This window comes from Melospiza georgiana, chromosome Z (assembly GCF_028018845.1).
Source record: "Melospiza georgiana isolate bMelGeo1 chromosome Z, bMelGeo1.pri, whole genome shotgun sequence".
Taxonomy (NCBI): domain Eukaryota; kingdom Metazoa; phylum Chordata; class Aves; order Passeriformes; family Passerellidae; genus Melospiza; species Melospiza georgiana.
In genome coordinates, this window is record NC_080465.1 from 38,668,380 (window position 1) to 38,689,247 (window position 20,868).

Below are 20,868 nucleotides of genomic sequence, written 5' to 3' on the forward strand. Positions count from 1 at the left end.
TAATTTCTCCTGCTCTGGGAAGAGGCTTTTTCTCCCCAGAATGAAGCAAAGCAGGATGTTTCTCCCTCCAAGTCCCTTCATTGCTCAAAATCCCCTCCAAAAAGCCACATCTGAGGGTTTATTTAAGCTAAAAGGGGCCTTTTTAAAGGCCCATAGGATGAAACACTGTAGTGCATTATAGGGCGTCAGCAGCATTAATAGAGCTGATAGCTGGGATGAGCAAAAAAGAACTGAAGATTGGGTAAGTTTTAGGTTTTGCCTTCTATTCTGTAAAATTGTCACTCTGTATGGGCCCGTGCTTTAGACCTGAATTTCCCACATAGAGGAACTTCCCCCTGGAGCTATGGTGAGCCAGCTGTGCTTTGCTGCCCACCCAAATCCTTCACACAAAAACTCACCAAACTCCAAAAAAAAGTATGAACTGCACTATCTTTAAATAAGCTGGCTGAGCTTAGTGATTTATTGTGTCACTCATAACCCGGAACTGGTGTCCTAAATGAGGTGGTTTTGAGCCACACTGCAGTGTTGCCCCAGGTGGGACCCTCCCGGGAATGGAGACAGCCAGAGGTGAGGATATTCAGGGAGAAATTGATCTGTGAGAACAGAGACATCTAGGCTGGGGGGTTGAGGATCTTGGGGGGAAAGGGACCTCTGTGACTGGCTGGGGAGCCAGCGGGTCAGGGAGCTCTGCAGATGACATGCAGCATTGCAGGTCAAGGGTGGGTGACGTACCCACGATGAGGTGGGCCCGTACCCAGCTCCATGACCCTCTGCTCCCCCTGCATGCTTTTGCTGGGTCAGGGCCAGAGTTCACCACTCATGTCTGTCCTCTACAGCCCGCCCAGAGGAAGAATGAACTTCTTATACTGGCACTTTTGTTTGACCAGCAGTGATTAATGTGACTGCTGATGTGATATAAAATAATGAGGCCAAGAAGCAGAAGGACACTGATAGTTCAAAGCAGGTCCAAGCCCACTGTAAAGATTAATGCTGTGAATCCAGTGTCCTGGGAGGAGTCAGGAAGGTGCACTCTAGTTTTCAGGCCACGAGGAGGTGCTCCAGCTCACTCCTCACTCAGAGTGCAAATCATGCATGATGATGATGGTATTAAACCCTGCCCTGAGCCTGACGAGGGAGAGGGAGCAGTGCTTCTTGGGCTCATCTCAAGTTCCTCCAAGATGTGTGGTGCTGCAGCAGCCTTGCCAAAGCTCAGTTCAGGGGCACCAGCAGCATAGGTGGAGGAGCTCCACCTTTTGCACCTCGACAGCCTGTAGGTTAGGCACCTCCAGCCCCTCCACGAGGCTCAGAGACACCCCCCACATACCCAAATGACCCAGTCTGGGGCCTCACCCCAAATTCTATTGCTCCTGTCCCCACCAAAACTTCGCCCTTCCCTGTGGCACCTGTCCAGCTTTAGGGTAGCAGCTCTGAAGTGAGAGGTTAGTTTTGAAATCAGTCTTGCTTAGAATATCTCAAACACAGCAGGTTAAAATATTTTTATTAACTTGAAAAAGAAATCCCTTTGGGCAGCTGTCCTGGTCCTTTATTTCATGCAGGGCTCCAAGCATCCAGTCACATCTAGCTGCCTGGCTACTAGTTCCATCCAGGGGAACTGGATTTGCAGTGCTTGGGATCAGTTTTTGACATCTGAAGCTGGCTGGTCCTCTTCTAAGGTGGTGGGGCCTGGGGATGAAGGACAGAGGTAAGCGCCTTGAAGCCCAGGGTCATCTGCACGGCCAGAGACCCTCAGGGACAGGGTACCGGCCCCTGCCCTCCAACATATGGGCTGTTTTCCCACACTGGCCAGGGCCATCTCCACACTGCACTCCGTCTTGAACACACCAAGGACTAGTTGTCCCATCCACCAGTCACCCCCCTCCATCCTGCTTCCACCCCCCCTCAGCCTGCCCAGACCCCAGACCCTCCCGGCACCTGCCCAGGTGTGCAGACAGAGCCCTGCCCACCCACCACCAGCAAACAGCTGGTGCTCTCTCCCCCCAGCACCAGTGCCCTGACAGGCCATACCCAGCTCATCCTGTGCCCTCTTTTCCACCTGGTCCACACTGCCATCATCTCTGCTCAGCAGCTCAATCACGCTAGGCTGGGAAGGAGAGAATGGCTGGCTGCAATATGGGGCTCAATTCAGCATCCCCAAGCAACATTCCCAACCCATCTCTCCTTGAGGAAACTGAGGTAGGTTGGCTTTCAGATGCTCAGCATCTCTCTCCCAGCCTTGTTCCTCCCTGATGTTCTTCCCTTCACCACCCCTACCTTTTTGGAGAGTTGTAGGACCTGCCTGAGCGGTGCACTGCATGTGTCCTGACCCTTGCAGCTCTGTGACTTGAGGAACTTGCTATTGAGCAGCTTCCTGAGGGATGGAGCATGGAGATGTGCTCATTGTCCATCACTGAGCTTCATCCCACTGTGCCAGAGAAGGGGGGGGCAGAGGGTGCTCCCTACTGACAGGTGTCCCTGCTGACTCCCCAACAACTGCTGCAGGAAACCCATGCCTGTCCCACTGTGCTGAGTCCCCACCAAGCCTGAGGTCAGGCTGAGACCAGATACAACTGATAATACCTGGCTTCAGTGCCACTGAGACCAGGGCTTGAGCAGTGCAGTATGGGCTTTAAAAGCCCAGACACCTGGGGCAAGTACAGCTGACCCTCTGCTCCCCTACCCTACCCTACCCTGCCCAGGCCCCCTGTGCCTCCCATTCAGGGTCGAGATCTCCCTTGCCAAGGCAGGACCACCCAGCATACCAGAGGCCAGTGATGGGTCCCTATGTCCCCTACCTGTGACCGTTCTGTTGTGCTTGCTCCTCTGTGCCGCTGGTAGAGGGGTGTGGAGCATGGCTGCTGGGCAGCGATGGAATCAGTGGCAGTGTGTCAATGTGCCTGGGGAGGGCAGGAGCCATGGGTGGGTGACAGGGGACAAATAAGGCACCCCAGCTTGGGGCAGAGTACCAAAACCCATAGACTTGTACCCCCCAGCACCACTCTGCTTGCTGCCCTCAGAGAAGTGTTCCTGGAGGGAACACTTCACATCTGAAAAACATGGCTTCAGAGGGGGCTCAGCAGAGTCAAGCCCCCCAGGCCCCTCAGCAGAGTCTAACCCCTGTGCCTGAGACAGCTGGGGACAAGCACACCCATCCCTGTCCCACCCACGCAGCCCCCCAGTATACCAGTGCCGAGTGCTACTCACGGGCCAGGCACCTGCACGTTGAGCTGCTGGTCGCAGGACAGGCACTTGAAAGGGACCAGCAGCTGCCTAAGGGAGAAAGGGCTGGGTGAGCTCCTGACAGGGCTGCAGTGCACACAGCCAGCAGCTCACAGGCAGCAACAGGTGCCAGGCACATTGCTGCAGGGAGCCTCAATGTTTGCACAGGGAGCTGTGGCATGTTGAGCCTGGTTTTCTTCCCATCCAAGGGAACAAGGAGATAAGCTTGCCTTGGCGGCACTGGAACTGCTGAACTGTGTCTGTGGCCCATAGCTGCCCAGAGCAGGCAGGGACATGATGGGAAGGGGGCAGGCACCCACACTGCCATCCAAACCAGCTCTTCCCCTGGTGTCATCGCCTTGTCAGTACTCACAACTCCCCTCCATCTTGCCAAGGTGGGCAGGTCATGACTGAGGCCTGTGGCACCATGAGTTGCACCCTTGCCCAGGCAAACAACCCTCTGTTCTCCATCCTTGAACCTTTGCACCTTTGAACCCCAGTTCTGGTTTGCACAGCTTCGTTTTGCAGATGCCCATTCTTGTGCCTCCTTTGATGTGGGGAACCTGATACTGATCGGTGAAGAAGGTGCAGCTGCTTTGTCAGCATCCCTGCGGTTTGTTGGCTACATTGTTCTGATGCCAGGGTACCATACAGGAAGGAATGAGGCCAGTGCTGCTACCAAAGCCAGTACCATCCCACTGCACTCACTTCTTAATTCCAGCTGCATCGCCAACCTCTACTGTCAACTCATCCTTGAGATCCTTAATGATCTTTGCCCAGTTATCCTCTAGCTGCTTCTGGAAAGGCCCAAGCTCCAGGCGATCCAGCTGTGGACAGATGCATACCCTTAACCAGCTGCTCCAGGATGGAACATGGGAAAAGCCAGCAGATGGGGAAACCTCACAGGGAGGCTGCCTCAGGCTGCAAAGCCCCCAGGGAGCCAGTTTTGTACCATGAGAATAAGGTACCCCTCACCTTGGAGTCCAGGGCATCACTGAACTGCTGCTGGGCCTCCTGCCAGCGCTGCTCCTGACCTTGCACACGTCTCAGCAACTCCCGCATCCTCTCCTCCAGATGCTCCATGGTTTCATCAAAATGGGCGCAATTGACTTTGCTGCCCAGGGCAGCTTTGTCCACTTTCTAGCAGGGAGGAAAGGCAGGAGAGAGGTGGGACACGGCAGAGGTACAAGAGGCAGGGCCAGCCTCTGTGTGTTGGGGATAGAGGCAGAAACATTCCTGTGTGGCCTGCTTACGCCATCACCCCCATGGGGTCAAAGGGATTTAAAGAGATGGACAGAGGGACCTGGCAAGGGATCTGCAGCCAGTCTAGAAGTACTCACACCCTCCCCCTTCCCCATCCAGCCAGTTTGCCATTGCGTGCCCAAAGAGCAAAGTGCATTTGTCACCCTGTCCAAGATCCCCCGGGCTGAAGATGGACCTCTCAAGACCATACCAGCAGCAGCAGGTCCTCCTTGTCTGCTTTCTTCTCAAGACCCTCCAGGGACCGGAACAGAGCCTTCCAATGCAAAAAGCATCTCATGACACCACAGCAGGGTCAGAGCTGTGTTCTGGCCAGCCAGGGCTCCCTGCTCTTTGGGAAAGGCCATTTGAACCAACAAAGGGCTTGCGAGCAGGTGGGCAGGGGATCAGACCTCTGTGTGATCAGACCAGCCTTGGTGTGCTTGGGGGATACTTTGAGTCTCTGGGGGTGCAGCCACCAACCTCGATATCTCTCTGATGCTGGCGATGGTCATCCCGGAGGCTCCCCGTGAGGTAGCCGAGCTGCTCGCAGTCCCCTTCCACCCGCACAACAGTGGCCTGGATGCTCTTTAGCAGCTCCTCCTCCTGCTCCAGGGAGAAAGATGACAAGATAGTGTCATGCAAGAGGTATCTGGCTGCCCTCAAGGACAGATATGGGTTACTTGGCTATGAGCGGTCAGTGCCAGCTGGACATTTGTATCAAGGCTTTAATTTCCTGCCATACTGCTGACCTGTCCAAACCAAGCTGGGGGGTAGCAAGGGGCTGCTCTACATTACAGTGAGCACAGACAGAGGGTCCTGATGCAGCCCTCCATGTTGCCAGCTGCGCACCTGGGTCTTGTCTGGCAGTGACCTCTGCACCAGCTGTGGCACCAGTGAGTCCACCTGGTGCTGGAGCCTTTCACAGCGGTGTAGGAGCTTCCTCACAAGCTTGTTGTCTGTGTGTGTCTCTCCCTGCTGCTGCCTCCCAGTCCCCATCATTGCTCTCAACTCATTCAGCTGCAGAAAGGGGAGAACGAATAGATTTTGAGATAGAATGGATGCAGCCAGCAGAACCTGGTGCCCAGATGGCCCTGACCAGGCAGGGAATGTGGCCAGGAACCCCACAAGGAGCAGCCTGCCATTCAAGACAACAGTTGGAGTGCTGCCTCCTAACCTCACCTGATCCTGAAGCTGGTCATCTGTAACCACCTGCTGCAGTATGGCCTTGGTAATATTCTGCTCCTGTCTCAGCTCCTTCTGCTCCTGCTTAATCTCCTGCAGTGCAGGCCTAGCCAACAAGATGAGGGCACAAGGCAGGCTGAACCTCCACAAAATTTGCTCCCCAAATCTGATGCTTCTGGATTGCCACCCTCCATTCCTCCTGGCTCCCCTGAAGCCCCATAGGATACAAAATCCTCTCCCCATCCTCTTACTCCAGCTGTAGGAGGCTCTCCTTGGTGCCACCCACGTCGTGCTCGCGCTCGGCTACAGTCACACCCAGCTTTCCAAGGGCATCCTGCAGCTGTCTGATCTGGGAAGGGTGGTAGTGGCAGAGTCAGAGCATGGACCCCATGGTCTCCTTTGCCTGTCTCCTCTCTGCCAACTCCCCCTGGCATTCTTGCTGCCCCCTTAGGGACTGATATGGGCTTACCTTCTCCTTCTCACCCTGCAGGTCTCTGGCCAGGTTCTGCAGGGAGGACATCTGGCCCTGGAGCTCAGATAGGTTTCTGAGGATGCTCTCCATAGTTGGAAGGCCTGCTTGGAAACCAGGCTGTGTCACAGTGGTGCCACTTTGGACACTGGAGGTCCCTGTCTGCACCCCAGGGGTGGTGCTCTGCATAGCAGGGCTCTGCCCCAGCTTGTCCATGTCTGAAGTGTAGGGCTTGGCAGGGGCAGGCTGGCTGTGGAGGACCAGTGGCTGGCCAGCAGCATCCTGGAGGTTCCCCTGGAGTGGAGTGAAAAGAGGGACTGCGATCAGGACCCCAAAACATCCACAAATGAGCTTGTGCCTAAGCCAGAGAGACCCTGGGTGGGCTGTGGCTGCCAAGTACTGGTAGATCTTTACCTTCTTTCTTTCCACATTTTCCCTTTTTTCAGGACTGTTTAGTTCAAAATGCCTCAGCAACCCTTTGGCTGAGGCCGGCAGTGACCTCTACTGCCAGGTTGATCTGCAGGCAGAGGTGGGGGCCTCCTAGTGAGCAAGGCTGAGTTTCCATGCTTCCCTCACAGGACACCCTTCCCACTCTTCCCTCCCAGTGACCTTCACAGTGGGTGACACACACGGACACAGGGCAGAGGAGGCAGGGAGGCAGGGAGGGCCCAATTCCCCCCCAAAGGCAGCAGCTCACCTGGCGAAGTGCTTCCTGGATCATCCGGATGTCTTCTCCCATGTGGGACTGTGTGGCCTTCATCTCACTGATCTCCTTACAGAGATCCTTGCAGAGATCTGTGGTCTAGGAGAGGGGTGTAAGGGGGATGAGCCTCATGGCAGGGTCCCTGGGGACCTGCAGGACCTTTGCCTGCACCTGGGGGCACAGCCAGATAGCTGGGCACTGTGGGTTGCACCCTCCATTCATCTGGCAGGGCCGGATGCAGCTGAACCTCCAGTGCACAGAGAGGTCACTGGCTGCTGTCTCCCACCTGCAGCATGCTGATGGTGGCAGCTCACCTGGCCAAGCGCCTCCTTGATCTTCTGGATTTCCTTTCCCATGTTGAACTGCATGGCCTTAATCCCAGCCATCTCCTTGTGGGACTCCTGGGGGAGAGCAGTGGCTTAGGAGAGACACGTGCTGGGGGTGAGCCCCAGGCAAGCAGCACCCCAGAGACTCCAGCTCCTGCCCTGGGGAGCCTATGGCACATCCTGGCTCAGCAGGAAAAGACCCAACATGGGAAGGCCCAAGGCACCCAGAGCAGTGTTTCAGCCCCAGATTTTCTCTCCAAATCTCCCTCCTTTTCCCACAATGAGAGTCAACATGCTGCTCAGAGCTTGGGCTTCAACCAAACCCTCAAATAAGGGCACAGACCCCACGGGAGTGGGAGTCTTGGGCGGAGCACCCAGGGGGGTGGGAAAAGCCTCTACCTTGGAGATGCCACTCTCTTTGGCATCAGTCTTCTCCATCTGTACCATGTCGGCAGCTCCCGAGGTGACAGGAGAGCCGCTCCTGGTGCCCTGCAGCTCATCCTCCCCCGGCGGCTGGGGAGGCTGCCCTGTGTCCCATGCCTCGGCGGGAGGGCTCTGCCCCGGGGCGGGCGCGGCTTCCTGGGCCCCCTCCTGGGGGATCACGTCCTGCAGACCCAGCAGGCTCAGGTGTTCCAATATGACCCTCAGCAGTCTGCGGAGCGCCTCCAAATTAACATTGACTTCGGGCGTCCCGATGGCTTCATCCAGCAGCTGAAACAGGCTGCCTGACGCCATGGCTGCTGCCTTGCCCGAAAACACAGCACCTCTCCTTTCTCCGTGCTCGGAAGGAAGCTGCAGTTAGCAATGAGGGCAGCCAGCACCCTCCTTCCTCCTCTTCCTCTGCCTTCCAGAGCCCCGATCGCGGGTCGCTGTGTTTGTGGTGTCGCTTGTTGCCAGGTAACGCCTGGCCCTGTCAGCCGGCTGTCGCGGAGCCATGGAGGATCCCTTCCGGATCGGAAGGGACTTCTTACAGATTATCGACTCCCGTGTTTGCAGCTGTGGTGGCCCTTGGCTGGAGGGGTCCTCCCTGATGGCCTCTTGTTCTTCAGCCACCCCACCTTGGATTGGGGGAACATGTGGTTAGGAGCCCCAAAATTGCCTTGCTCCCCTTGATGTCTATCTACATTCCACCTTGGGCTGGGAGGGACAGCAGTGGGGGTGCCCCGACGCCCCCGACCCCGTCCCCTCAGGTGTCGCCCCCCTTGGGCTGCCCGGTACAGCGCAGTTGAGAGCAGTGATTCAGCTGCCGCGGTGCCTCGACCCATGGGCCCGAGCACGGGCCATGATGGAACTCGAGTGCTTCAGTCTAAGTCCTGGACACACACACATGGACACATGGCCTGAGTTAAGGACCCCCTGCTCAGTCTCAAAATCCCGGAAAGACCCAGGCAGCTGGATGTGGGGGCAGCAAAGAGAGGTGGTTTTGTCCACACCTGCTCCCTCTTTGGGCTCTCAGGGACAGAGGACAGGTGGCACCCCAAAACACAAAACTCCCAGGTATTTGGGGTGTCCACCACAAGCAGGAGGAGACATGTATCTGGGCAGCTCCCCAAGGAGATCCAGATTTTGGTGTGCCCTCCTTGAGATGGTCTCCGGATAGGACCCAGATGCCCAGATGGCCCCTCAGGACAAGGACGGGATGGTGTCTGGGCGACTCCCTACAGCCAGGAGGAGATGTATGTGTCTAGGGCTCCCCCACGAGGCCAGAAGTGGAACACTGGCATCCAGGCTGTCCCCTCACAACCAGAAGAGGACCCAGGCATCATTTGGGGATTCTAAGGGAAGGCAGTTGGGGGGCAGTGGGTAGGGGTTTCCCCATCACCTTCTGCACAGTGTAGTGGTTGCCCTTGGAGTTGCTGTTATCCTGAGGGGACTCCCACTCCAGCATCACATTGAACTCCAAAACCTCAGACATGGAGGGGGACAGCTACTCTGTGGGACAGCCTTTGCTTCATGACCCTTAGGCACCCCAAATAGCCCTCAAAACCAGTCCGTGGCCCACAAATATCCACAATGGACCACAAATACTCCCCCAAAATGCCTGGCCTAGCACATCCAGCCTCTAAACCACACCCCAAAACACACTGCTTGTATTGCCCCCAGTGCCTCTCATCTCAGTGTGGCCCAATGTCCCGGTACCCTCAGCCCAGCGCTGCCAGTACTGCTACACTAGGACTCCCAGAACAGCCCATCTCTGTGCTACCAGTGCCCACTGAGAACACACAATGAGAATGCCCTCCCAGGCTGCCAGCAAGCATGTCCTACCTAGCACGGCCAGCCCAGCTCCCCCATCCTTGTGCTTCCAGTATGCTCAGTCCCAGAGCTCCCACTAGTCCCTGTGCCACTTGTGACATGCAGTGGGAATGCAGCTGTGCCTAAGATCTGCTTTGACACCAGGATTTCAAATTTTAAATAAGTCCTCCAGCTCCTCTGGTGAGAAACTTGTGAGTGATTCTAACACCCTGGCCCTGACCCTGTTACAGCAGGTTCCTTTGGGGGGAGTAGAGGGCCATGGAGCTGGGAACAGGGCCACTTCAGTGTGGGAATGTCACCCACCCATGACCCTCAAATGGCATGTTCCCTGAGAGTCTGAAGGTCCCTGACCTCACAGGAACCCTCCTATACCAGTGCCCAGAGGTCCTTGTCCCCAGGAAGTCCCCATCTCCACTGGAGGTCTGCAGCTAGGAGCAGTACCCTGAGATGGGGCCAAGGGTCCCCATGGGTCTGGGACCAGGCTATGGGTTCTCATGGGTCACCAGGCACCTTAAAGACCTTGACCCTGTGAGGAGGGGCAAGTGATGCAGAAGGTGTTTGTGTGGTGATGGCAGGATGAGGCCACAGATCCTGTGGTGTCCCAGCGTGGGGGTCCACTGGCTGCCTCCTGCCTGCGCATGCAACACTGGTCAGTTTCTGGTCATATCAGAGAATATTAAAGAACAAGTGAATTGCATATGTCACAGTGGTTTTTATGCAATTTTAGATCTTGTGGATCTGATATAGCTGACCTGCGTGGACCTGACAGACCTGTGTATGTTTATGTGCAAGTGCTTTTCTTTCCTCGTTCAGAGTTGAGTCAACTATAAGTCCCTGAGTATTTTGGCAGGGATGGTGTGTGGGTAACCTGGTCCTCCAGGTCAAATTAAAGTCACAAACACTATTCAAAATGCAGAGTCCAATCTTGTGCTAAGCTTCTGCAGCCCCAAAACCCCTACAAGAACATAACAACATGGTGTAAAGGGCCAAAATCTGCAGATGCCTTTCTAACAGTGATTCTTCACCACTCTTCAAATCTTCCAGACCAGGAGGGAGACTGTGGAAAAGAGGAGACGTTGCTCAAGCAGGGTGTTTCCACATATATAGAAGGTACACACTTGCAATACTGTGTCAAGAAAAGCATCCTTGGACTTAAGAGGATCTTCAGCATATGCTTTGGTCTCTTGGTTATAGATGTAATAGATGAGTAGATGGCAAAACAATACCATCAACACCTGCTCAGTTGAATCTGATCCAGATGAGTAAGTTATAGGTAAACAAACACCTGCTTAGCCTGTGTTTAATAATAGCATCGAATCCAGGTCATCTGTAGTTAGAGGGGTTTCTTGCAATCTCAGCACTCTGCTCTTAAGCTTCTATTTTATTGGAGGAAGACAGCAATTCTTGCCAAAATTACAGCTAAATCACTAGAGACAATAACATAAACCCTGAATTTGATGGGGTTTGGTTTTCTTGTCATAGCTAAAGGAACTCTTAAGGAGAAGATAGTAGGCTAAAACAAGAGTAATGAGAGAAATTATTTATTTATAACACATTAGGAACACTTTTAACAGTACATCATTAACAGGGTGACTAAATAATAAAGTGATGATAAAAGGGTGACTTAAAAAGCTGGTTAAAGACAAGGCAGAGATTATAGGCTCGTCATGGAAACTGGTAGGCTTTTTCCTCCCATAAGCAAAGCTACACAGATAAAGACTGTCTCATACTATTTCTGCAAACGTAAAAGATTGATTTGCTCAATCTGTACATTTTCTTTTTATTGTATAAATTTACCAATACTTAGATTAACATTTTCATATAGTTTTTGATGTTAAATTTAAATGCAGTATTATGTCTCATTAATTTAAGGTGCAATTTATCAAAATCTACAGTAAATGTTTTCTTCTTAATCAGTTCTCTTTGGCACACTTCTGGTCTGTCTAAATACAAAAGTGTAGGATTGAATCGAGTATATAACACTGCAGGTATTTGAAGGGTTTTTTGTTAGCAAATAAATGCTTATTTATGCTTACCACAAGCTTGTTCACAAAGAAATAACTATATATGAATATCAGTTTAAGATATATATAAAATGGCTAAACTTCTTCAATGTGCAAGGCAGAAAAAAAATTGTTACATCAACTCCTCCCAAGAGAGAGTGATTTTTGCACCATGGAAATCTTGTGTAAAATGTTATAGAAAATGGAGATTTTTAATGAGGAAGTTCTCGGTGCTTCTTATCTTACAGCAAGCCACCTGAGGAGATGATTTTCTAGGTCCAGAAATGGTTCATAAGATACAGTTTAGCTGACAGGTTGGCACTATAGTGGTGTTGCAGCTATAAGCTTGCATGTTCAACTGACAAACTAAACCAAAGAGCCAAAAAACCCCAACCAGTCTGTGTAAAGAGTTTAGTGAAAGTGGCTTCTTTCTATGAGAAAAGTCTCATTCCTATGTTCTTGATATATGTATATATATCTATCTATCTGCTTTTATTGCAAGGAAGAAACATTTAGAATTTGCACTCTGCACTTTTGTTCTCATGATCTCTTCTTACTTTTGGGCTGACTAATATTTTGTTAAAATCATAAATGGACAATAGAAAATGAGATTCTGTTTCTGATGGAAATGTATGAGGAAGCCATCAAAGTTGACCTAAATAGGTAAAGTATAACTTTACAAAAGCTCTTCAAGTGCCAGAAGAGCAAGCTCAGAGCAATTTATTTCACATCTGAAAGCCAATACCAGCATCTGGCATTCACATGAAAGGTATGAGGAAACTTAGCTACATAAATACTGGACCTCTTTCAGTGACTAATTATTTCACAATTGAATAAAAACTAAACCCTATTCACAGTAAAATGTACTTATTTCAAGGCCCTTCTGGTCTGTTTTTTTCCTGAATCATGCAAGTAGTATCCCCTCAGCTGCAGAAATTAGCATTTTGGCAAATGATCAAGTTACAGTGCAACCTGTTTAGAAGGCAAGGATGTAAAAAGGGATTTCATACAGGTACTTTGTGATGTGGTAATGTGTAAAATGCTGTGCTACTCCTGAGTAAAACACATTTGGCTGTCCCAGCTAATGACCCATTTATGAGCATGCTGATTCCAGAGAGGCATTTCACAGCCTCAGGAATAGTATATATTCTTAAAAAAAAAAAAGTATTTTACAACTGTCTTTTTCTTCACCCTATCAGTAAGGACTAAAAATGGTGAGTTCAAACTGTTGAGGGAGATGATGAGCAAGGGAAGAACCAGTAAGGAGAATCAGGGTCTGTGTGGTAAATCAGATGTGAGATGTAATTAATTCTCAATTTCCTTTTAGCTTTTTGAGATATTGCATATAGCCATGCTTAGTGCTCCTGTTTTATCTCAAAGCTATTGGCTTTAGAACTGGGATGTCTGTGTAAAGGATATGGTATCAGATTTATCTACAGCAAAGCCTCCATTGATGTAAGATTCCTTGGCCTGTGTTTCATCATTATCAAGTATTTCTGTTTCCAAGGCAAAAGGATTGACTATGTTGACTTCAGAGGTGACATCCATCTGCTCCAGCTCCTTTTTTGAGAGCTTCTCCACTACTCCTGTACCAAAGGCATCTCCCAAGACATTCACCGTTGTTCTGAATCGATCCCTACGGAACAAAAAAGTTGTCAGACACACCATCCAGTTGTTAAGAAAATCCTTTTAGTAAAAGTAAGGTACTCTAGCTCATGCAACACTGTTTTCTTCCCAGTGCAGATTTGGGTAATTATTCAATTAAAAGAAAACAGTCTTTTAAAACAAGAATCAGAATTTTACCCACAGGTATTTGAAGAAGCCTGGGGTAATTTTCATGAGAAATTATTTTGTACAGGACATGCAAAACTGCAAGTCATGTCACTTGTCTGTTAGAGCCAAGTGGTGTGGTACAGCCTTACAAAATGTTGGAAGGATCACCTCTCAGGCCCTTGAAGTATGCTACAAAGCTGGTTCCCTCTTGTAATGATAGATTGTGGGGTGCAGCAGCAGAGTCTGCATTGTGCCTTTTGTCATTCTAACAGTCATGTCCTCAGCCAGAAGAGCACCTAGCCCAGGATGTCCAGTATTCTGGCCCAAAGCTGACAAAGGGAAAGGCCTGTCCTCTGCTGGCCTCTCCTTATTTAAGGGCTGAAGGACAAACCTATACTAAAAAATTCACTTAAAGGAATATGATACTCCTGCACTATTGATTTTTCTCCAGACAGAAATGTGACATGCAGGCCTTAAAAACCTGCTGCTACTTGGCAGAGGAACAACAAACCCTTGCAACATAATAAAATTTGAAAATCGATGTGGAAGTATGGTATGGAGCGTGGAAGGCCATGCTTCCCTCTTTTTCTTTTCAGCTACAGAGCACTACAAAGGTTCTCTGGCAGAACAAGTTTCTCTTTCTGTGCAGAGACCTTGAGGTGGATATATTTACAACATTTCCCAATACTTCTACAAAACTGCTGAATTCTGAATTCTGCTAAAAAAGTTTTCTATGTGCAACAAAAATATATGGTAGGGAAAGGAAGAGAGAGCTGTAAAGATTCTAGTAGAATCAGTGTGACAAGTGAGGAAATCAACACCACTGGAAAATCATCGGTTATAACAGCACTATTCTATTTGATTTAATTTACACAGCAAAACATATCTTAGTCTGAAAACTGCCTTAATTAGAACCAGAAACATCTTGAATTATTTGTATGTTTCATGGTGGAACAAGAACCTTCCATGTACTAATATTGTGTCTAAAACCCACAAAAGCTACAGACTTCTAAAGTGGAGTAAAAATCAGATCCATAAAGTCATGATTGCTCTGAGAAATAGGGTATTGTTCTCTTTCTCTCTCACTCCCATAAGGTAAGTAAAGGGCATCAAATGAAATTATTAGGGTGTAGATGAAAACAAACAAAATTCAATTATATCTCTGCATCATTAGAATGTGGAATTCATCTCCCAAGGACTTGTGGAAACATGGGTCCCAAAGCAATGAGGCATTTGTAGAAGAAGACAAAAATCACTTCTAACTCAGGAGCTCTCTGTTCTGCAATTTGCAGGAGGCTGGACAAATACTTTGGATAAAGGAACCATTATACATTTGGGTGGTCTTAGACTCTTCAGATACCTGCTCTGAGCCAGCGGTTTGTACTGATCTGCACTATCCTTAAAAACATTAAATGCTCACTAGGAATAGAAGAGAGCTAAAGAAAACAAAATTACTATGGAGCACAGCAAACAAAACTATTAGACCCTGTTGCAGACAGCTGACTGGGAAAATTACTTGTGGACAGAACTGGTTCCTTTGGAGAAATTATGCTTATACATAAATGGAATTGATTCTTGGATCCATACAATAGCCCTGATTTTCTGGAGACTGGCATTTCTCTCTATTTGCAAAATTGAGTTATATAGTAAATAAATTAAATATATCTGTGAAATACATAGGTTGCCACCAGAAATCCTTCAATAAAATGACTGGAAAGGCCAGAGGAGGAACAGCAAGGCATTTATCTTGAATGTAAATATACCTGAAGAAGACATGCAAATACCATGAAATTATTAAGATCACTGGATTGATACCAGTGAAATGTCATTCATGCAAACTGCAGGTGAAAAAGACCTTGGCCTGATCACCAAAGCTCACACAGTTTAGGAGGCAAAAAACCTGAAGTTATACTTGTTAACTTGTGAATCCTCTATATCATGGAACAAAACTGAGTATTGATAGCCTTCTGACCTCCAGAATACACTCTGTGATTCTTTGGGCTTTTGCAAAATTGGCAGAGATACACACTGGTGTAACTTGAACAGAAAAGATTTCTGATGCAAAGGCTTCTCTCCAGAAAGAGCAGATGAATGTGACTGAGAGGTTTTGAAGTGTTCTGATATGGTTTAGATTAGGCATAAGAATCACTTTCCAAATTTAGATGTGTGCTTGTTGATTGAGGGCTGGGCCCTGAGTGCTCTCAGGGAAGAACAGTCCTAGCAAAGTAGTGCCGGCAGCACAGATCTGTGTACACCCTGCTATATGGGTGCACAGGGAATCCAGGGTCAGTTTTGCTTTGTTCATGTTGTGCTCCACTGCCAGTTTATGGATATCATGTGCTTTGCAGCTTGTGGCTACATTTCAGTTTTATGAATGATGTATGTGTTTAGCATAATGTGGTGGTGTCTCTGACACTCTAGAGACATTTCTTGGTACTATCAAATTTGCCTGTCTTGAGGATGATGCTCATGATTTATTAGTGATGTGACCACTACTTTAAGGCAGACAGCATCTCTGAATGGGAGGTTATTCACTGCCATCCCATGCAGGACTTATCTCACAATCAAAGCCATTACTGCATTTAACTCTGAACAAGCCTGGCCATAAGAATAATCTCTGTCCATTTTCTGAAACTAAATGATGTTATTGCTTTCTTTCTCAGACTCACACATTTCTAGGCAACTTATGCAAACATTAAAAAAAAAAAAGATAGGGAAAAAGAAAAAAAGAAAAAAACATTAAATATGAGGTGCCTTAAACTTACAGAAGCCAGTCAACTGCAATGATCAGAGTAACATCCTCGGCAGGCAGGCCAATGGCACTCAGCACAATCACCATGGTAACAAGTCCGGCTTGGGGCACGCCTGCAGCCCCGATGCTGGCTGCTGTGGCTGTGACGCTAAATCCCAAATAAAACCCAGAAAAGGCATTCAGAAGACATGTTACTCTGTTTTCTGACACAAATAGTTTAATTTCACTGCAAGAAAGAAGCCTAAATGTTTCAGATTTCATCCTGAATAGTATTTACTCAAAGTCTGGTATCAAGCTTATAGGACAAGCTATGTTCTGATGTACTCTTATGGTTACACTACAGAATAACAGGCAACACATGTTTAGCAAGCAAACTGGATGGATCAAAGGTAGAGGCTGAGTTAGGTTTGCAAGTGTTTACAGGAAAGAATAATAGCAATTTTCATAACAGTGTTGTATATCCTGATCCATCCTACCTCCCCATCAGGTTGCACTGGCTACTCCTTGGATCAAGAAATGAGAATATTTGTTATTTCTTTATGCTGTGAATGATAGGTTAAACTTTCCCATGGGGTATCCGAATGTACCATTCACAAAAAAGCTCACTTCCCACAAAATGTATGTGATGGCTTTAGTCTTACCTAATGGTAACTATTTGGCCAATATCCAGTTTTAAGTCATTCAGCTGTGCAATAAATATGGCTGCTACTGCTTCATAAAGAGCAGTGCCATCCATGTTGATGGTAGCTCCAACTGGAAGAACGAACCTTGTGATTCTTTTGTCAATCAAGTTTTTTTCTTCTGCACAGCGGAAGGTGACAGGCAAAGTTGCAGAACTGGCACATAATGAAACACATAAAATTAGTGAAAGCAACAACACACCATTTCTATTATGTTTCCTTTTGCTCAGAGCATGATCTGCTCTATGACTCAAAAGGAGATCTAAGGCAGGAAGGGAGGCTGCACTATGAAAAAGCAAAGCAACCTCTCTTATACCTTCTAAATATTGGAAGAAATAGCTAAGTGTTAGTTCTCAAAATTACATGGTAAATTGCCATGGTATATGTAGTCACAAAAAATGTTCAACCACTTAAATGCTGTCAAGTCTGCGGCTAATGAACTGAATGGCAAAGAACTGCCTCCTCCAGGGAAAGGCAGACTCTCATTTGGTGTAAGGCTAACACACTCTGTAGTGTCCTTTGGTTATGACAGAAATAATATTGAAAACAGTATTTCAGCCTCCAGCTGATACCAGGGCTTTTAAAAAAGGAGCAATAAAAGCAGAGCACAGACCATGCAATACTGTTAGGAACACTACAGAAAAGATACTGGTTTTGTTTACCTGGAAGAGGTCATAAGGGCTGTAAGAAGTGCCTGAGCCATTCCCATGGCAAACCAAAAAGGATTTTTCCTTACTATTAAAAAGTAGATAAGCGGCAGAACTATACCGGCATGGATTGCAAGTCTGCAAAATAAAATCAACTAGTTAAACAAATAGATCCATCTCATTGTCTTTCTTTACTAAGCTGTTGATAATAGGTACCCAGCTCTGTCCTCAAATATAATCATGAAACACTAAAGGTGTTTCACCTAGGTGAAAAATTTAGAGAGAATGTAATAAAAAGCAGACTAATGCTGTTCTACACTTCCTTTTGGAAAGGAGACACCATATATGAATTGTCTCTCCTAAGCTGAGCAAAAATTGACTTGAAAAATTTTTAAACTGATAAAAATTAGAAGACTAAACTAATACGTAATATTTAAAGTGATGTGCAGAGGGTGATTTGAAATAACACTTAAACATTTCTCTTTTCTCCCAAATCCTTACAATGCAAACCAGCGTCAGAAAGCCAAGTCAAATTATTATCCTCAGTTTGTCTGCCCTTATTACAGAACATGTTTTAGAAATAAAGGTAAATATGCTTTCCAGTCAGGGTCAGCTGAAATGCACATTTTCTGCAGAATCTTCAAATATGGACCTTTAGAAAAATCGACATCTGCTGTGGGCAAAACTGTCTAAGCTCAGGTCTACAATTAAAATGTGGTGAGGTATTTGAGACTGTTTAAATGAGGTGTATATAGTCTAAGCATTTTTAATGTTGTAAGATGCTGAAATACTATGTTTTGAAAGTATTAATTTTTAAAATTAGGTGGGTTGACTCATAGAAGATCAACTCACTCTCTTGACTTTAGCAGCTCAGATGTATTTGCCTGGGCATTTGTATAGGTCTCAGGGATGAAATCATCCTTCAACCTATGCATTGATTTTGAACACTGTGCAGTAATCCTGAATGCACAGGAATGCAGAGCTTGTGGACATTAAGATAAAAGGTAAACTGACTGCTGTAAGTGCGTTTGAAATGAAATGTATTTGAAGAGTCTGTGAATACTTCCTGTGTTCAAAGGCTGCAATTATAGCACATTCGCTTTTCATGAAAAGAAATTATCACATAGCCTGGAAACATAAACCCAAAAACTGCTGTCACCTATGACCTTGGAATTTTTACTCTGTTCTTACAAAATGTTCCTGTGCACATTCCTGTGTTGTAATAACACTTTATGGTTTCAGAGCAGTTGATAAAGATAGCAATAAATAATGGTACCATTTGTTCTGCCAAAACCAGACAATTAAGAGACCAGTAGTCACAGTACAGAAATCCACAATGGCATGAAAAATCATCCACAAAACCTACATATATGTTTCCTTGAAAAATTATCTTTTTAAAAGGAACAGGCATTGAAGTTTTCATTCTGTATGAAGCTGAAGTTTTCATTCTACATTCATCACAGAATTGTAGAATCGTATGATATATTTAGTGGAATGTAAATAATAACATGCAACATGTCTTGATAAAATTTTATAAATAACTCTAGAAAGAAATCTAGCAAATTATACATGCACCAATACAAGGCATTATTGTATAAATTGCTAGGTTTGTGACATGCCTGAGAACAAACTGAATATAGGAAAAAATAAAGTGGTATGGGTGCCATTTACTGTCTTAACAAAATGTTAATGAGAGTAAGCATTTTGAGTATGTCTAAGTCTAAAAGCATACTGACTTAGTTATTTGAAAAATTTAGATTTGCATCGTTTTAGTAGTAGCACGAACATGACATTATTCAAAATATTTTTGTTTATCTGCTTTGCTACTACTGGTTTTCCTGAAACAAATTTTAAGTAATATTTATTTTGTTCATAAGATGCAATTATCAGAAAGCAGCAGAATTTTTATACCAAAATCATAATCAGCAATTGAAAACAGAAATTCTAATAGCATTCATTTTTTAGTTAGGAAGAGTCATGTCCCTCAGAATCCCAAGCTACCATTCCATAGGAATATCTCTTACAGGGATGTAGCTTCCTTGCTGCATTAGGAAGAGAAAAAGGCACAGGCAAGGAGAGACAAAGAATTGCTGCAGCTTTTTTCTTTTCCTTTCTTTTTTTCTTTTTTTTTTTCTTTCCTCCCCCGCCCCCCCTTCAGCTTGAGTTCCCTCTGGCACTTAAATTATGTCTCCACTTTGACTTTCCTCTGCTGTAACTTCTAATATGTCCTCATCCTGACTCTGTAACCATCAATCATGAGAGACTTGAGATACTTAGTGGCAAATTGCACCAAAGACACTGGGGGAAGTCTGTTCTCTCATGGTGGCCTGAACGAGACAGAGAGACTGAGATGAGCTGCAGACAATGTTGGATGAGTCCTGGTAGGGCTGAGGCTATGAAAGATCATGAATAATTAAGCTAGGAAGAAGGTGAGCTGGTTAGGGAGGTTAAAGGAAAGAAAGCAGAGGATAGGACAAATATCTTTAAAAGGAATGCAAGAAACATTTAAGATAACCTGTTATTTTCAGGTTCAAGCTTAAAGAGAGGATGAAAAGCAGTTACAGAAGACACCAGTGAACAGAATACACTGCAGACAGGGTCAAATACATAAGAATGAAAACCAAACTGATGGTGGGAACTGCAGTTTTTAAGAGACCCAAACAAAGAGCAACATTTCTCCTTTTTCCTGAGAGGTAAGAATAAGGGGTATTCTTTCAGGCTGAAAAATGTAGAACAAGCCCCCTTTCCTTGTAGCCTATAGCTTTGTGTGTATGTGTTCATATCTGCTCTTGTGATCTGATTATTACATGCTCTCCCTGATGGTCAGTTTTGCAGAGAATATGCAAAACAACGCCTTGAGCAGCACTCATGGAAGGCTGCTCTGCAGGAGGCAGAAATGCTGCAGAGGTCTTCTACCAGAGCACCCATCAGGGAACATGGTCATATTTGGAGGAACAGAGAATTTTTTTCTCCAAGGATGCAAATTAGTGCTCACTAATGTTTTTGATGGCACCTGGGGATCTACTTTAAATTGTTGTGCCTGTCAAACAAATTATTACCAGCTAAACAGGAGGCTATGCAGTGGCAGGTTACTTTGCAATAAAAGTGCTTTGGAGAAGGCACTGCGCCTTCACACACACGTTAAGGAAGACTTGCCTTGTCACAGTAAAATCATTACCTATAACCAGTAATCGATAGGTAAATAGTCATAAAACTTGCTATCACATCTAAAACTAAAACTTACTATCTGATGTAAAACTGAAGTCAAAAGGGGCAGTAGTAATCCATTCAACATATTCCTTCTCTGAATTAACTGGAGTTAATGACATAGAAAACCAGCAGAAGTAATACACTGTCATTCTGTCAATGATTTCTATCTACCTTGTGGTTGGGGTGTCATTTATAATTTCTATAGAAAATATTAGAATCTTCATTTACCATCTCTTGGTAAATATCAGCTTTTGAAACCTTTAAAAATCTGACCTATTTTCCAAGTGCAAAGAAATACTCACAAAAACTGTATAATGCATTAGATGAACATAACTTGTACTCATCTCTGTAACATTTTGAAGAAGTAATGAATCAGTGCTATTTCTGGAACAGTAATTCTTATTTAGAAATA

The 20,868-nt window shown here is 46.6% G+C and overlaps 2 protein-coding genes across 4 annotated transcripts in view; both read right to left on the bottom strand.

Annotated features, from left to right (window-relative positions):
• Window positions 1-1,524: 1,524 nt before the first annotated feature.
• On the bottom strand, window positions 1,525-8,015 carry LOC131095924 (glutamine-rich protein 2-like). Of its 2 annotated transcripts, XM_058044081.1 has the most exons (16): window positions 7,538-8,015; window positions 7,127-7,213; window positions 6,807-6,911; window positions 6,110-6,403; window positions 5,892-5,989; window positions 5,638-5,746; window positions 5,308-5,475; window positions 4,939-5,061; window positions 4,670-4,732; window positions 4,192-4,356; window positions 3,925-4,043; window positions 3,202-3,267; window positions 2,793-2,894; window positions 2,272-2,368; window positions 2,026-2,101; window positions 1,525-1,683 (listed from the first exon to the last, which is right to left on the bottom strand). In XM_058044081.1, the coding sequence occupies exons 1-16, from the start codon at window positions 7,871-7,873 to the stop codon at window positions 1,634-1,636; spliced, it is 2,058 nt and encodes a 685-aa protein (XP_057900064.1). In that variant the 5' UTR covers window positions 7,874-8,015; the 3' UTR covers window positions 1,525-1,633. The 2 variants fall into 2 exon arrangements, with proteins under 2 accessions (XP_057900064.1, XP_057900065.1); XM_058044082.1 differs by lacking the exon at window positions 2,793-2,894.
• Window positions 8,016-10,916: 2,901 nt separating this feature from the next.
• SLC1A1 (solute carrier family 1 member 1) overlaps window positions 10,917-20,868 on the bottom strand; it is a 50,103-nt gene continuing 40,151 nt past the window's right edge. For both annotated transcript variants that reach the window (XM_058043834.1, XM_058043833.1), the window contains 4 exons: window positions 17,262-17,384; window positions 16,561-16,755; window positions 15,933-16,067; window positions 10,917-13,030 (listed from right to left, as the gene is read on the bottom strand). In XM_058043834.1, the coding sequence (XP_057899817.1) occupies window positions 12,784-13,030; window positions 15,933-16,067; window positions 16,561-16,755; window positions 17,262-17,384 (700 nt within the window). In that variant the 3' untranslated portion in view covers window positions 10,917-12,783. The remainder of the gene's footprint in view (window positions 13,031-15,932; window positions 16,068-16,560; window positions 16,756-17,261; window positions 17,385-20,868) is intronic.

Excerpts from the sequence above, each read along its gene's own strand:
- LOC131095924 (XM_058044081.1), bottom strand. The coding sequence starts at position 7,873 with ATGGCGTCAGGCAGCCTGTTTCAGCTGCTGGATGAAGCCATCGGGACG. Across the intron at positions 3,268-3,924 it reads GATGCAGCTGGAATTAAGAA|GCAGCTGCTGGTCCCTTTCA; the intron begins GTGAGTGCAGTG and ends TTTCTCCCTTAG. Across the intron at positions 2,895-3,201 it reads AACGTGCAGGTGCCTGGCCC|GCACATTGACACACTGCCAC; the intron begins GTGAGTAGCACT and ends TGCCCTCCCCAG.